General features: G+C 41.9%; 5 protein-coding genes across 5 annotated transcripts; 4 read left to right on the top strand and 1 right to left on the bottom strand.

The window, feature by feature from the left end:
- Positions 1–390: 390 nt before the first annotated feature.
- On the top strand, positions 391–1,980 carry BDB00DRAFT_821315 (putative methyltransferase-domain-containing protein). The gene is made up of 2 exons (XM_053123381.1): positions 391–1,143; positions 1,291–1,980. The coding sequence occupies exons 1-2, from the start codon at positions 476–478 to the stop codon at positions 1,802–1,804; spliced, it is 1,182 nt and encodes a 393-aa protein (XP_052980204.1). The 5' UTR covers positions 391–475; the 3' UTR covers positions 1,805–1,980.
- A 96-nt stretch (positions 1,981–2,076) lies between these two features.
- BDB00DRAFT_905740 (glycoside hydrolase superfamily) lies at positions 2,077–4,501 on the bottom strand (the record flags this gene model as incomplete). The annotated part of the gene is made up of 8 exons (XM_053128590.1): positions 2,077–3,031; positions 3,110–3,299; positions 3,368–3,407; positions 3,491–3,612; positions 3,728–3,779; positions 3,918–4,029; positions 4,166–4,196; positions 4,467–4,501. The coding sequence occupies 8 exons, from the start codon at positions 4,499–4,501 to the stop codon at positions 2,462–2,464; spliced, it is 1,152 nt and encodes a 383-aa protein (XP_052980205.1). The 3' UTR covers positions 2,077–2,461.
- A 476-nt stretch (positions 4,502–4,977) lies between these two features.
- BDB00DRAFT_871945 (uncharacterized protein) lies at positions 4,978–5,842 on the top strand (the record flags this gene model as incomplete). Its single annotated transcript, XM_053126886.1, has 3 exons — positions 4,978–5,034; positions 5,157–5,355; positions 5,499–5,842. The coding sequence occupies 3 exons, from the start codon at positions 4,978–4,980 to the stop codon at positions 5,840–5,842; spliced, it is 600 nt and encodes a 199-aa protein (XP_052980206.1).
- Positions 5,843–8,265: 2,423 nt separating this feature from the next.
- On the top strand, positions 8,266–10,085 carry BDB00DRAFT_351498 (uncharacterized protein). The gene is made up of 2 exons (XM_053117041.1): positions 8,266–8,405; positions 8,511–10,085. Exon 2 carries the CDS (start codon positions 8,557–8,559, stop codon positions 9,979–9,981), a length of 1,425 nt encoding a protein of 474 aa, XP_052980207.1. The 5' UTR covers positions 8,266–8,405; positions 8,511–8,556; the 3' UTR covers positions 9,982–10,085.
- A 3,071-nt stretch (positions 10,086–13,156) lies between these two features.
- On the top strand, positions 13,157–14,626 carry BDB00DRAFT_905743 (inorganic pyrophosphatase; the record flags this gene model as incomplete). The annotated part of the gene is made up of 7 exons (XM_053128591.1): positions 13,157–13,271; positions 13,363–13,484; positions 13,570–13,909; positions 14,003–14,121; positions 14,209–14,294; positions 14,372–14,444; positions 14,618–14,626. The coding sequence occupies 7 exons, from the start codon at positions 13,157–13,159 to the stop codon at positions 14,624–14,626; spliced, it is 864 nt and encodes a 287-aa protein (XP_052980208.1).
- Positions 14,627–14,660: the final 34 nt, after the last annotated feature.

Raw genomic sequence — 14,660 nt, forward strand, 5'->3', positions numbered from 1 at the left:
ATCCAACTCCTATTCCTCTTGCCTTTTCCTTTTAGTATACCTACTTATAAACACCGTTACGATTTCACATGTCTCCCCAACCAAAACTTTTTGACAGCAGCAAAATAACCTAGTGATACATCGTTTAGCCGTATTAGTCAACTCAAGCGACCGTTCATTTTCATTCTTGGCAATGTTCAGCAGCAGGAGAGCATGCACGGCCATGAGTATAACCACCGTGCAGACCAGTACTAAATTGGAACATTTGCTGTTACTGCTGTTTAACAACGACTTGACGGTATGTCAGCTATCTTAGAGCAACAGGCGCAATCTGTGTAAATGCTGTACCTGATGCTCTTGTGTAACGTTACTTCGGATGATATAATAAAATGTGGTGCTGCTGGGGGTGGCCTCAACGTTCTCTCCTCCTCTCCCCCACACCCGAAGCCGTCCCCCACTCTCAGTTTCTTTGTAAAAGCACGACCTCAACAGTCATATGGCAAATCTTTTTTACACACGCTACCTCAAACCACCACCGACTATTGTCACTGCTGGCAAACCATTCAATATTGTATGGACAGTCGCTAATGATTTAGGCGAAATCTCTTACTGGCAGCCTCTGACGATCTGCTGTCGTCTCATACCAGCAGCGACTTCTTCGTCATCGCCAAAGACTGCCACCCACTTGACATTACAACACCATGGTTCATCGCCAGCCTCAAAGAAGAAGTCTTTGTGCAACATGGTAGAACTACAGTACGATCCAGTCAAAGGTGGAGGCGTCATGACGACATCGTTAGTTGTATCCGGATCATCTGCAGGGTCACGCACCGTTGGTAGCAACAGCAACAGTGTGACATTCCAACTTGTGCTGGAACTAGCAGGCAGTCAATATATAGAGCATCCTGTATGGACTAGAGCTCGTCTTTTAAAAAGCCAGTACGACGATGATGATGATGACGACGCGTGGGTCATACCCGTGTTTTCACTACCAGTCCACTTAGCCACGTCTTCTCAACAGCATGGAAAATCATCTTCTGTACGCGACTATGAACGGCGCGTGACAATAAAGAATTATAGTAATGATGCCAATTCTACTAAACCACAACAACATATCATCCGGATTCATGAAGATGCTTCACCGAGCATCGGGTCACATATATGGTACGTTTCTTACTTGGCGACGACGACTACGACGATGACGATATTCGTGATTAATGAAAATGGTGTCTGGTGGGAAAGAGGACGGTGGGAGTATTTCACCGTTTTTCAAGAACGCGTAATTCAAGAATACATGAACATTATTATTAGGGATTGCGGGATGCTCATGTGTCAATATCTTGCCGAACAACAGTATCAACAACAACAACCCCATTTCGATCGTATCCTCGAACTAGGCAGCGGCACGGCAATTGCCGGTATCTATGCTGCCCACATGCTCAACCCGTCCATCATTTACTTGACTGATCTGGACGATACCGTACCCACGGTCCGACACAATGTATCTTTACAGCAACACAAAGCACAGAGTGAGAAAAGTATCGTCGTCGAAGAGTTAGAATGGGGTCAAACGGATATATCGAACAAATGTGTGAATCTGGTGTTGTTGACGGATGTGCTCTATAACCCCGCGTTCCATGATGCATTGATCGATACCCTCAGTAAGCTGGTGGAAACTAATCCCAAGTTGAAGGTTCTACTCGGATACAAGCCAAGAGATCAGGGTGAAGAACGGACGTTTTTCGATAAGATCGGAAAGTTGGGTTGGCAATGGCAAATGTCATTGTTGCCACCGGCTGAAATTTACTGGATCAGCAAACAATAACTAGCTATCTCTTCTTTTATCATGTAAATAAGTTTGTTGTTGCTCCACTTGGTATATGTTCTTATTGAATGTGCATGCCTACTTTATCACATAGTTACTGCTGTAAATAAAGACTAGAAAAAAGTTTGCTTGTATAAAGGCTTGTCAGTAAGGACCAAGGGTACCTTCGTAAGGACCATTTCTCTTTTAATAGTAGATGTATTTGAATTAGATGGTTACGTTTTGTATACACTATACTTATCACTAAAGTTGTAGAGCACACATATTGCCATGTGATCATGAAATTATTTGGGGTTGTCTTTCTGTTTTCCCGTGTTCTTAGGCAACAGTACATGCGTTTATGTAATATGAGAAGATTTGCTTCAAAGCCTCAGCATGGGATTGGTACATCCTGAACCGATGTAGAAGCAGCAACAATAGCAGCAATAGTTTGGTCGACATCGTTTTGTCTTAACTATGTTTATCGCCACCACAAAGAAGCACGTGTATATGCTGAGTAAACTATGTAATCGAGCTTTTTATTGCATGTAGAGAGGTAAAATGTCGTGATTATTGTGTACATCGAATTACGAGAATGTGTAAAAAAATGTGAATCACAGGAAAAAGAATAAGGGTTTGCAAAAGAGGGAAGGACGAGAGAAATTCTTTTCTAGCCTTTCACTGGTAAATATCCTGAAGAGCGTTCAACAAGGTATGTTGCTCATCATCCATTTCCAAAGACCAAAGCATCATGCCTCCCAAGTTGTACTGTTTGACATAATCGATCTTGGCTTTCAACGACTGTGGATTGTCAAAACTCAAGTACTGTTTCCGTTGTGCATTATAAGCATAAGGTGTCATTGTGATATCGTCGAAATAGACGTCCCACGCGGTGCTGTTGTCGCCCAGCACAGATTTGTGGATAGATCGCCATCGCATTTCGCCTGAGAAAGATTTGGTCTCTGTGTCGGAACAAAACCCGACGTCTTCCGAGTCGTATTCATCGGCTTGAATTTGCGGCTGGCTGTGGTCAATGGTGACATATGGGGCACGCTGACTGGCAGCTTGTGAGACACGGGTGGTGTAGCCGAAAAATGGTACGCCCACAACGATACGCTCATGCGGAATTCCAGCTTTGGCCCATGCACGCACAGCTCCATCAATGCTAGGCTCGTCGTTGACGCCGCCATCGTAAAGTGGCGAGTTGGGTCCAGTGTGATTGTTCCAAAATCCGTTCAAGTCATAGCCCTACATGATGATCACATTTTCTGATCATCAGTTTCGCTATTATATGAAAGAGAAAGAAGGGACTTCAACTATACATACCATGATTTGAACAGCATCCAAAGCTGTTGCCCATCCAGGACTAAGATGCGAAAATGGCTCTTGCTTGGCATCATTAAAAACCAGTGTGCTGACTGCAGCCGTTATAAGCTTCTTCGTATCGAATTTGGCATCCAGTTTGACTCGAAGCAGTTGTAGGAGCTGAAGGAAATTGGGAGTATCTGCAGGGTCACTATACAGGCGTGGAAATAAAGCAAACGTTAGTACATACCCCGAAAAATGGCCAGAAGAAAGTCTTACTTTTCGTTACATGAAACGCCATTCGCACTGTTCGGATACTCTGTTATAGTAGTAAGTCATGTTAATGATCCATATTCTTAGACACATTGAAACACTCTCCTTGCTTCTTTCTAGGAAACTTACCCCAATCAATGTCAATACCATCCAGGTCATAGTCCTGGCATGCTTGAACGAGGATATTGACAAACGACCGACGGGAATGGTCCGTGCGAGCCAAGGAGCTAAAATACAAGGACCCGCTCCATCTAGTTTGTGTCATGTATCATGCATTTTGGTCATTGTATAGCTGTCAGTATAAAGGAAGAGGCCATTCACACGTGGAAATCCCAAAACAAACATGGCGATTTTCATGTTACTTACCCACCAACGCTCAGGCTAATAGTCTTGTTATGAGCATGGGCTTCTTTCGCCACTAATTATGGTCAACGATGGTGGTAGAACCGATAAACGACGAGAGAAAAGGAAATATGTTATAGCAACAGTTTGACAGGGGGCATATATAGGAGGGAAATTAAAGAATGGAGGAGTAGTGGGAAGGGGATAATTTTACCAGATTTAAGCTGATCCACATCGAAATCGCTCAAATTACCAGACTTGTCCGGTACACCAAAGGCATAGTTGACGTGATCGAGCTTGCTCCAAGGAATTGAGGCGGGTATAGCCTATTCACACATAACGTATCAAATTAGAACCCATCTTTGGTTAATTATAACAGATCCGACATAAACAAAAAGAGAAAGGCAGTTTAAACAGGCGCGTGTGAAGCTATGAATAAGAGTTATTCGCTATATTACGTGCCCAATCAGTGATATAAGCTGTCAGTGTCTTCCTCGTCGTCGTGTCTGCAGAGTCATCGTCATCTACAGGTGCTGCATGAGCTGATGACACGACACCGAGTAAGGAAAGCAGCACGAACGATAAAAGTGTAAGTGAACAGTAGTAGCTGTTGCGGTACATTTTTTTTCTTTATTCCTGAAAAGAATTATCCAGAAAGTAAAAGAAGAGGGCGGATGTGGGAGCTGTGAGTATGGATAAAGAAAGGTAGAAAGAAAAAGACAGATTTCAATAGATTCTCAATCTTATAAACACATTTTTCTACCTTGTGTTGTCAAGAATGACGAACAATGTGTACATACTGCTCAAAGGAGATTTCATTAGGCTATAAGTAGCACTACTAGAAGCATCTTATCCATAGTAGCGTATTCTACATACCGCACGATCTTTTAGGGGTTCATACAACTACAACACAACATTGATACAATCAACAATTGATCAGCCAGCAACGACAGCTGTAGCTGTTGCACCCCTGAATAGAAATGCTGTGGCTTAAGAATGATCAAGGATATGACGATTTATTATTCGGAAACGCATCGCGTTTTGCTTAGATAATGAGATGGTACAAATAAAAATAGAAGCCATGTAAAAGAAGTCAATATCAGTGGGCCAATGACAATGAAAAGAAGTATATAGAAAGTTGAGCAGGTATATGATGAGGAAAGCAGCCTCATCACGGCTGCCACCATGATTATTTTCTTGTCGATAATGATAAATGATACAGCCATGTTTGTATAACTACACAATTTGAGAAACACTAGAAACAAGGTATCGAAATGCTCTCTTATGCACTAAGTTACTGCTTGCATCATTACACTTCCACCAAATTGCAGGTAGGCGCGTGTAACATGTTAAAGCACGCCCGAGGTGGCTACATATATGCTTGTTCGTAAGAAAACCCCATCATGTGGCATTGAAGGACGCCGGCACGTGCTAAGTTGACATGAAACATTAGCTGCGCAACCGCTGTGGTCATGTCGATATTAAAAAAATATTACAAGCAGTTAACGAGATACGTCCATCGCTTCAAGAGTTCAGTTACACCAACGAGCCTGCCGTCCATGAAGATCAACACAAGACCACTGTAATTTATTCCCATCAACAGCCATCTTCGAGATCGTATTTCCGACTACAAGAAACACAACAAACCCGTGGTATCAAAAAGATTACGATAAGAATTCAGTAGTCCATCCACCGCACAAACCTCTTTATTATGATGACGAAGAACTCCGCTTAATGTTTATAGATTGTTACCAATCGTTGAAAGTACTCGAATTGGATCATGTTATACCATAAGACGCTGAACAGAATTGGCAAACAGGAAGACTTGGACGGCCTGGTGGTGCCTATCAAATGCAACATGATGTTGAGTATTGGTCATTGCGGGAACTTGGACGACTCGGAGCTCCTCAATTACAAACGCTTGTCCTCAACTTTGAAAAAGGCGTGTTGATGAACTCGGAAACAATCTCCAACCTTATAGCCGCTTGTCCTTCCCTGCAGGTCGTGGGCATCGAGGGCACTGGATTCTGGCATCGTCGGATATTTAATGTGCTTGCGGATACAGTTTATCTGCGGAAACTGTCCATCATACGCATTACCACCAAGTTTCGGATCACTTACAGCAGATCGAGGAATTAAGCATAAGAGGAAGGGGAGGAGAAATAGAGGAGGACGGATTTCTTCGATCCGGACTTTGGCTATTGCCGGTTTTCCAAAAAGCACATCGCCTGGTTGGCTGTACATTCGGCGTTTATGGCGATCACTCTGCAACTGCTCTTGTATCCCAGCTCGCGCCGTATATCGCACGCTCAAGTATTCGAAGCCTAGACTTACTGACGACTCCAATCCGGACCACCGCCGAGCTAGAAACCATCCTGAGCTCCTTGTCAAGCAGTGACGCGCTTCGTAGCATGTACATGTCGCTGAGTTGCTACGTCACAGAGACAGACATTGCGACCTTTGCTGCAATTCGAACTTTGGCGTTTCTACGTATTCGAAACTTTACCAGTGAGGTGATCAATAGAGATATGCTTTATACCTTGTTTCAACACTTGCATAACGTGACCATTTTGCCCTGGTTCACGTCAGCAATCATTGTCCTCCGAACAAAAATTATCCCGTTATTGTAAAGTGCCACACACATGGAACAGCAGCATCAGTGGTGGACCATGGTGACGACGTACGTGGACATAAGTTTAAAGTTGAAGAATGCTATGTTTACCAACATCAAAGATGGATCGGGAAGTGATGACAATTTATGTGTACTATTTCTATTAAAACAATGGATACTTTTCAATGCGTTGAAGTGAAACAAAGAGCTTGTTTAGAGTGACATTTCGATGGGAAACAGCCACTACAACATGGAAGATGTGATAAAGATCACAATTACTGTGAAGTATCTCCTTCTTCTATACGACTCGTCTTGATTGCAGCAGCAACAAAAGCGATAAACCACCTCATAGCAAACATATTATACATGAAACATTAGCTTTTATTATATAAAAACCAGATACACATTTCACGGAGAGCATTATTATAGACTGTTGCAAATTATACCGTATGTGCCAGCTCTTATGATGGACTACTTTTAGACAGCAGCACAATGGTTTCATCAGATTTTGTTTCCCACCGCTAATCCTACAAGAGGTCATACATTTGCTCAATCTCCTTTTTGAAATAATCTGCTGTCCTTTTTACGTATTACTGTTCGGGATGGAATGTTTATTTGCTCTGTGAACTGTTACGCGTACTATGTATACACCATATATCAGCGATTTAGCATGTACTAAGCGCATTATTTATGTCCAACAGTATAAATGTTTAATTTTTACCTTTTGTTACCATTCACCGGAGAAAACTTGATTATTTCACCACATTGAGCTCAATCAAAGCAGCAGCGCATCCTCGGTTTTCACCGATAATAACACATTTATGAATTATCTTCTTGCAAAGGGGATTCGTTTTTTTACCAGTGCTCCTAAATATAAGCACACAAGATATAAAAGGTATAACTATGCGTTGAGTTACAGCTTTACGTTTGGGCAGGCATGTTAACGCGCAGAAGGTTAGTATCTGCGTTGGGAAAATTGAGGATTGAGAGTACTAAAGCGTTAACATGTCACTTCCATTTGCTGGAGCATGCATTTCATTTATCTTCTTGTTAGTGCTACTGTTTTGCATTTATGCACTGCTTTCCAGCGCTCGTTTTGTTGGGAATAGTGTACTTACTCAACCCTTTGGCAAAGACTTAATGTGGACCTAGGAAACTTGATGTGACACAAATGACAGCCTGGCGTTTTAATGTTTTGCAACGACCTTTTTTAACTTCGTTCATTTCTTCCGCCCGATCTTGCTCTGTTGTGCCGTATCGATCAAGGGCAAATGAGAAAATCAGCGTTCTTACAGCTACCAATGTTGGTGAAACCCGGGGATTCGTATTCGTCACTGTCAATAAAGCATCTCGATCTCGCCTCCACTCAACATGAATTTAATCAAGGGCAACAAGCTCATGCCCAGCAAAAATATGATCTAGCCGCTCAACATTATACCAATGCACTTGACAACTTGCACAAAGATATTATGTCTGTCATTCTGCTACATCGCGCTGCAACATACGAAAGTCAAAAGAAGTACGACCTTGCAGCTGACGACGGTATTCGCGCCAATCCATCCAACACGCTGACGCGCCCTGACCCGTATTTGGTGCTAGGCAACATACGGATACTACAATCGAAACTCGACGAGTCCGAAATAGCATACAGAATAGGGGCAGAAATCGTGGATAAGGGGACATATCCGAAGCAACGAATGGAGCTTGTCAGCAAGTCGGAGCAGGTAATGGCCATTGCTCATAAACGAAACCAGTGGATGGTCCAACTCTTGCCATACGAAGTCCTCAACAATATCCTTTTGCAGCTTTCAGTATTTGAACGAGTAGCCTTGGCAAAGACATGTCGCTTCTGGCACAATCATATGATGCATTGGCCCAAAATGTGGCATACTGTGGATCTTGCATGCGATAAGCACCGACTTCTTCGTAAGTCCTATAAAATCTATAACCATATCAACGATATTCCGGGAAACCAAGTCAAGGAAGTTGTCGTCAGTCGTAAATTTGCCCTCTCGTCATCGATGTCAACGGTACAAACTCGGGTCTTGGATGCTATGTTGGCTCATGATTGGAACCGGATCGAATCATTAGGTATGTACAGAGACGGGGTGGGGATTTAGCGCGGTTGCTATTAGGCGTTGGTGGATGGGTCACAGAGTGTTACTTATTTGACGGAATATATACCTCTATATGAAGTAATTTCGCTGCTTTCTCACATGTATTCTAAAAAATTCCTTAAGAGATGGGAGGCTTTCAAAAGGAGAAATTGGACTTCTTGATGATTTTAAACCGGCGTTCCCTGACAAGACTAATATTGCATTGTATGTGGGATAACGACAATGCTTATGTTGAAGAATATGCGCACAAAGCCGCATCCAGATTACCCAACCTTCGCTTCGTATCGCAATATATTCATCAAGGCAATGACAACGGTATCCCAAATATATATCAAACTCTGCCATCCAACTTACCTTCAGGCTTACACCTTACAAAACTGGACTTATCCTGGGCAAACTATACCGGCGAACTTGAAAACATACAACAATTGATACGGAAATCGCAGTATTTGATCTCGCTTACGTTAAACGGATCGACATACCCTTATTACGCAACTATGTTAGAAACAATTTATGAACACTGCCCAGTGCTTCGAGAGTTTTTCTACACTAGCTCGATTAGAAAAGTTGCTATTACCGAGTATACCCCACCACCAAGCTCATCAACTGCCAACAGTGGTCTCAGGAAGCTTGTAATCCGACCGCCAATTACAAGCAAAAACATATATTATCATCGCACCCATGCGATCGATGAGCAACTGAAGTTGATTCTTCGCAGATCGCACACTACGTTAGAAACGCTTGATTTGAATTTCGGACTCTTCGACCCGACCGGCGGATATACGCTATTGGATACTCTTGCAAATTTGGGTGCTCCCAATTTGCAATGCCTAGTTATCGACGCATCACTCTGTTATCCAGGAGTACGGTCTCGGCAAATTTCAGATATGATCAGCGCATGCCCATTCCTTCAAGTCGTCGACATTACCGGGAACTTTTTCTGGCACAAACGTATTTTTGATACACTTGCCAACAACACCACGGAGTTAAGAAAATTGTCTATCAGAGTGAACGATACCTCACCTCCGCAGCAACAGTATCAAGATTTAGAGGAAGATACGGTTATCCCTGCCGCATTCTTACTAGCGACAGTTTTCGACAAAGCCCTTTATTTGCGCGAATTCTCGTTTGGCCACGCGCTTGATCATGGCTTCGAGAGCACGCTTGCGGTGGACATCGCATCACATCTATATCGTTCACGCTCTATCCGCCAAATTGACTATGGAAAAGTAATAATTAGGAGCAGTGAAACACTGGTGTCTATTCTGGAACAATTTACGAGGGCACCAATCCATAAAGTACGACTGCGTGTCGAGTTCGAACTTACCAAGGAGGAATTCGAGGCATTGGCGGCTGTTAAAACGTTAGCACATTTAGAATTAAAATCATGCCAAGAAGGTTTGGGTGAGAGCACGATACACTCCCTCTTTGAAGAATGGCAAACGCAACGGTCCCTTTTTGTCCGAATTGAGCGCATTGACAGTTTCGCTATGTGGGAAGGCTATAAATTAGATAAAACTGTCTATGTAAAGTGTGTCAGACAAGGATAATCCGGATGATGCAGTGCCTTTTGTTACAAAAAATGACTCTACCTCCTCCTTACTTAAATTGTGTGATATCTGACGAGCACAGACGGTACATTGACGTTAAGCTTCTCATTTTATTGCTGCAAATGTTAATAAAAATATAAAGATATTTGTATGAAATAGACAGAGAAAAGGGTCGTTATTCATATTTGGTGATCAGTTATTGCTGCGTTAAAGCATGCTCTGGCTTTTGCAAATCTCGCAACACAGGTTCCAGAACCTAGTAGCTTCCTCCAAATTTCTGGATCGCTTGGAGATCTCTTCCCTTTTGCCGCTGATATAGTACGCTCCTGTGATACCGCGTAGATCTTTGATCATAGCATAGTACAAATAGTTGCATGCGCTTTGCTGGTATGTAAGTGCCTCTGGAACCCAGGTCATGAGTCGCAAACCACTTGCATGATCAAGCGAAGATTACACCTATAAAGTATTTTTTATGGTTTCGGTTGTTGGGGAGATAGAGATGGCATCATACGGTTTTCTATTTCACCTACCATGCCTTGAACTGTGATGTGTTTGGCTCCTAGTTTACGACGTTAACTGTAAAAGAAGTTGATTCCCATGATGGTCCTGGCTTGTATACACTATTTACTTTTCTCGCTATATATACTGTACCATCAGCAACGCATTTACTTTGGTTGGTTATGCACATCACTTGCTCCGCCGTTTATTCTATGTCTATGAGTCTTACCTGAGGATGAGAAAGCAACCCGTTTACTCTTGTTTTCATATTTGGAAATGGCTTTTTAGACAGACCGTGTCGATGTACAGGACAACTGAATATGTTCTTTTATCTACTAGAACAATGACACAATATGATCGATAATCCAGTTCAATCAACATCGCTTGACGGGTTCTGGAATATCCGTTGGCATTAGCTTTTCCGTACGTCATGGGTTGCTTTTGATTTTCGTCCGGCCCGACATAACACTCAGCAGATGCTTGCTAAAGTCGTCAAGAATCCATAACCAATTGCCTTGCTCGTGGGCACAATTACCGCGGTTCTCGTTTCCGGAATAGCACATGAGTACATTGGTTTATACCAATGTCAATGGCCCACTTACTGTCGATTCGTTGCTGGCCAGCAATTATTAATAATTTTTCCACCCAGGGGATTAGGGGTTGCTATGACATTGGAGCAATTCGTGATCAAGAGACTCGCCAAAAAATTTACTCCACTTATAATGCGCGAGTAGTTTTTGTTTAACACATTATTCCTCATATTTGGTTGGGTCGGTATCTTCATTTGACGTTACCGTATTTCATAGATGGATTCGCGTATAGAGAGGTGTGGCATGATAATCCGTTTTCTCTATCTCGTCTTCGGTCAATACTCCAAGTAAAAGCTGTTCGTGGTAGCCTATTATAAGTGGCAAGTTCTATCTTTCTTGCCGTGAATTCTTCTTGCTTTTCTTTGTATCTCTTTTTCCTCATCAATGTGATGGTATTCCAATTTACACCAGTCACTATATCGTATGTTAACCAGCTATAGTTGATATCATAGAATATTGACATATGCCGTGACAGTAGTAACAATCAATATAAACAGACTTTCTTGGCTCTCAGAAGAACAAGGATGCTTTTCACTGATCTACATACTTTAAGCTGTTTATCAGCCTTTGTGTTGCGTGTTGTAATAATCTTGGTATAGCTGGCTATGTGATATTGCTTTCTTCACCATACTTGAAAGGGGCTGTTTTGATATCAAAACATGTAGAGTCGCTAATATGTTGGTCGTCTATATATGGCTCAGTACAGACAAACTTATGCGAGTGAGTCCCTGCGTGTTTGTATTACACGACCAATCTCGATAGTGCTCCTGCACTAAAATTCCGGCATCCCAATTTGAAACAACCCGTAAAAATATCACTTTCACATATATATTTATTTTATATAGTACGATACCGCGATGTTCTTATTCGTTCGCTAATTTTCGGAAAACTTTCCGTGGGAGCGAAAGGAAGCTGAATATGATGAGATGGTTTCTACCTGTGAGAACTCCGGAAACATGATACAGTGTATCATACTTTCTCAAGTAGGAACAGTTCGAGTAATTTCTCAGAAGAAAGCTTATAATTTCCGAGCAAGTTTTGGTGGACGGAGGCTACCTTTTAGTACCTCGGACAGAAAGAGTTTCCCCGACTCCCTTATGAAACAAGTTTATCTTTTTTTCCATCGTCTGTATATCAGTACTCATCCTTAATGACTAAAATTATCAGTAAGAAATGGAAGAACAATATGCGCTTCAGGAGAAGTAAGATATATTATTCCCGTACAGAAAAGAACACCAGAGGCTAGCTGCACAAAAGGTGTTGTTACGTAAGAAAGAAAGGGATTATATTACGTGATATAATAAGTCATCAACGGACCTAATCTTTTCCAGACAAAGCACTCGGGTGTCTTTTGACATAGAGCCTATGTTGCAGTTGTGCCACATTGAACAAAGCATATTTACTTGAGAGCACCATTCAAATATTTTCCAGTAGGACAAGCGCCTGCATTTTTTTACAAGTACATAGAACGGTCCCAAGACGACATTTTGCTCTTAATTACACGGCACTTCAATTTCGTAACACTTTTCCTCCTTCTTTCTTATTGTACATACTATAAATGACCGGGAACATACATAATAAGCAATTGCCCGTGATGTGTTTATGTGTTTTCCCTGCTGCCATCACCAGACGACAACGAATGCTGTATTTCTCTGCTTTGGCCTGAAACATTAATGGTTATACTTTCTCTATTGTAATGGGGTGAAGAAAAAACACCGACGACCAATGATTTTCTGCATTATCATTAATACTTTCATTGAATCTATGCTTTTTTCTTTTGAATGGTGACCTGCAGACAAGATGTTTTGGATTTGAAACTGAAAAAATCGCGGGTAATTGGTTCGATAAAGAATGACATCACTTCACCTATTGGTCAACAAAAGAAGGTGCCCCTCTTCGATTCGTCTCCATGAGTGTATAGAAACTCAAACAAGCTTCTTTAGAATACCAGAAAAGGAAATAATGTCAAATGTATTGAGTAGCTTGAGTGTATAAAAGATGATGGCGCCAAAACTCGTCGTTCCTCTCCTCACATCATCACCATCTCATAAACCTGCAGGCTCCTTCTTCTTGTTGTGATACACATCATGAAACTCTCTGCTATTGTCTTTGCTCTTGCTGCCGCTGCCATCTCTACCGTCTCCGGTTACAATATGCGCCAAATCGATGCCTTGAACACCAAAAAGTATCGCGTTTATCTTGGTGTGTAACCATTATCTCGTTTTATATACATTATGGCAACGAGTTTCCCTATACATGAAACTGAACAATCGATTGTTTTATACTTATAAAGAAAAGGACGATGGCACCCCGATCTCCCCTTTCCATGATGTTCCACTTCGTCCTGACCCCAGCAACAATACTGTCTACAACATGGTCGTTGAGATTCCCAGGGGCAAGAACGCCAAGGTCGAGGTAGAGTTAAACGCTGTTGTCATTAATACTAGTTTTGGATGTAGCTGTTGTATGAAATAATCTAATTAAATGGAACGTCAAACAGATTGACAAGGAAACACCGTTGAACCCACTTTATCATGACACCAACAAGCACGACGAGTTGAAGTACATTGCCAATATTTATCCACACCATGGTTATCCCGGTAACTACGGCTCAATCCCTCAGACTTGGGAAAACCCACACGTTCCTTACAAAAAAGCTGGAACCAAAGGTGGCGATAATGATCCGGTCGATGTCATTGACATTGGTATGGACTCGGGTTATCCTGGTCAGGTCAAGCAAGTTAAGCTTTTGGGTGGACTCTTGATGATCGACGATGACTTTACTGACTGGAAACTGATCGCGATCGACATTAACGATGAGCGGGCCTCTCGTTACAACGGTTAAAATAAAAGCAGCTTACTACATTGCGGTCGATTGCGTGTGTATATTATTTTTTGCTTATCACGAAAAACTGCTGTTCCAATTGTATTAGATATTTCTGATGTCGAAGAGAATATCTGCAAGGATATTCAACATTGGTACAAGGTTTACAAAGTCCCGCAAGGTGATGATGAGAACAAATTTGGCTACAATGGCGACTTCCAAGATAGTGTAAGTTATTCTGCACTTGTACCTATAATTCTGTCACCTCATCTTTATAAATCCAGACCTGACCCCTTTCTCAACTCGGTAACACAGAAAGCAATCGAGCACTTGATCCAAGAAACTCACGGGTATTGGGAATTGTTGATCAACTGTACTGCAAAGGCTGACGATATCAAAATGTACGTTTAATCCGTTATGTCATCTTTAAAAATATAAGAAGTAGCATATACTAAGTACACTTTTGTGTACATCATAGTGAGAATCTCACTGTTGAAGGTTCAAAGAACCGAATTAGCGCCAATAGCAAGGTCGTCAAGGATTGCATCAAGGTGTGTTATATTATGTTTCTGCCAATTTGAGAGTACGGCATCTATCGTTGTCGGTCATTTTAGCTGACTGTAGTTCCCTTTCGCAGGCCGATCCCAAACCTGATGCGAAGATCAAAGACAGTGACAAGCCAAAGCAAGCATGGGCGATCATCTAAATACATATATATCTCTAGTACTCTTAACTATTGTCTATCTTATTGCTACAGTGTTAGTCAT

Source organism: Zychaea mexicana (assembly GCF_025766255.1).
Source record: "Zychaea mexicana strain RSA 1403 chromosome Unknown BDB00scaffold_32, whole genome shotgun sequence".
Classification (NCBI taxonomy): Eukaryota; Fungi; Mucoromycota; class Mucoromycetes; order Mucorales; family Lichtheimiaceae; genus Zychaea; species Zychaea mexicana.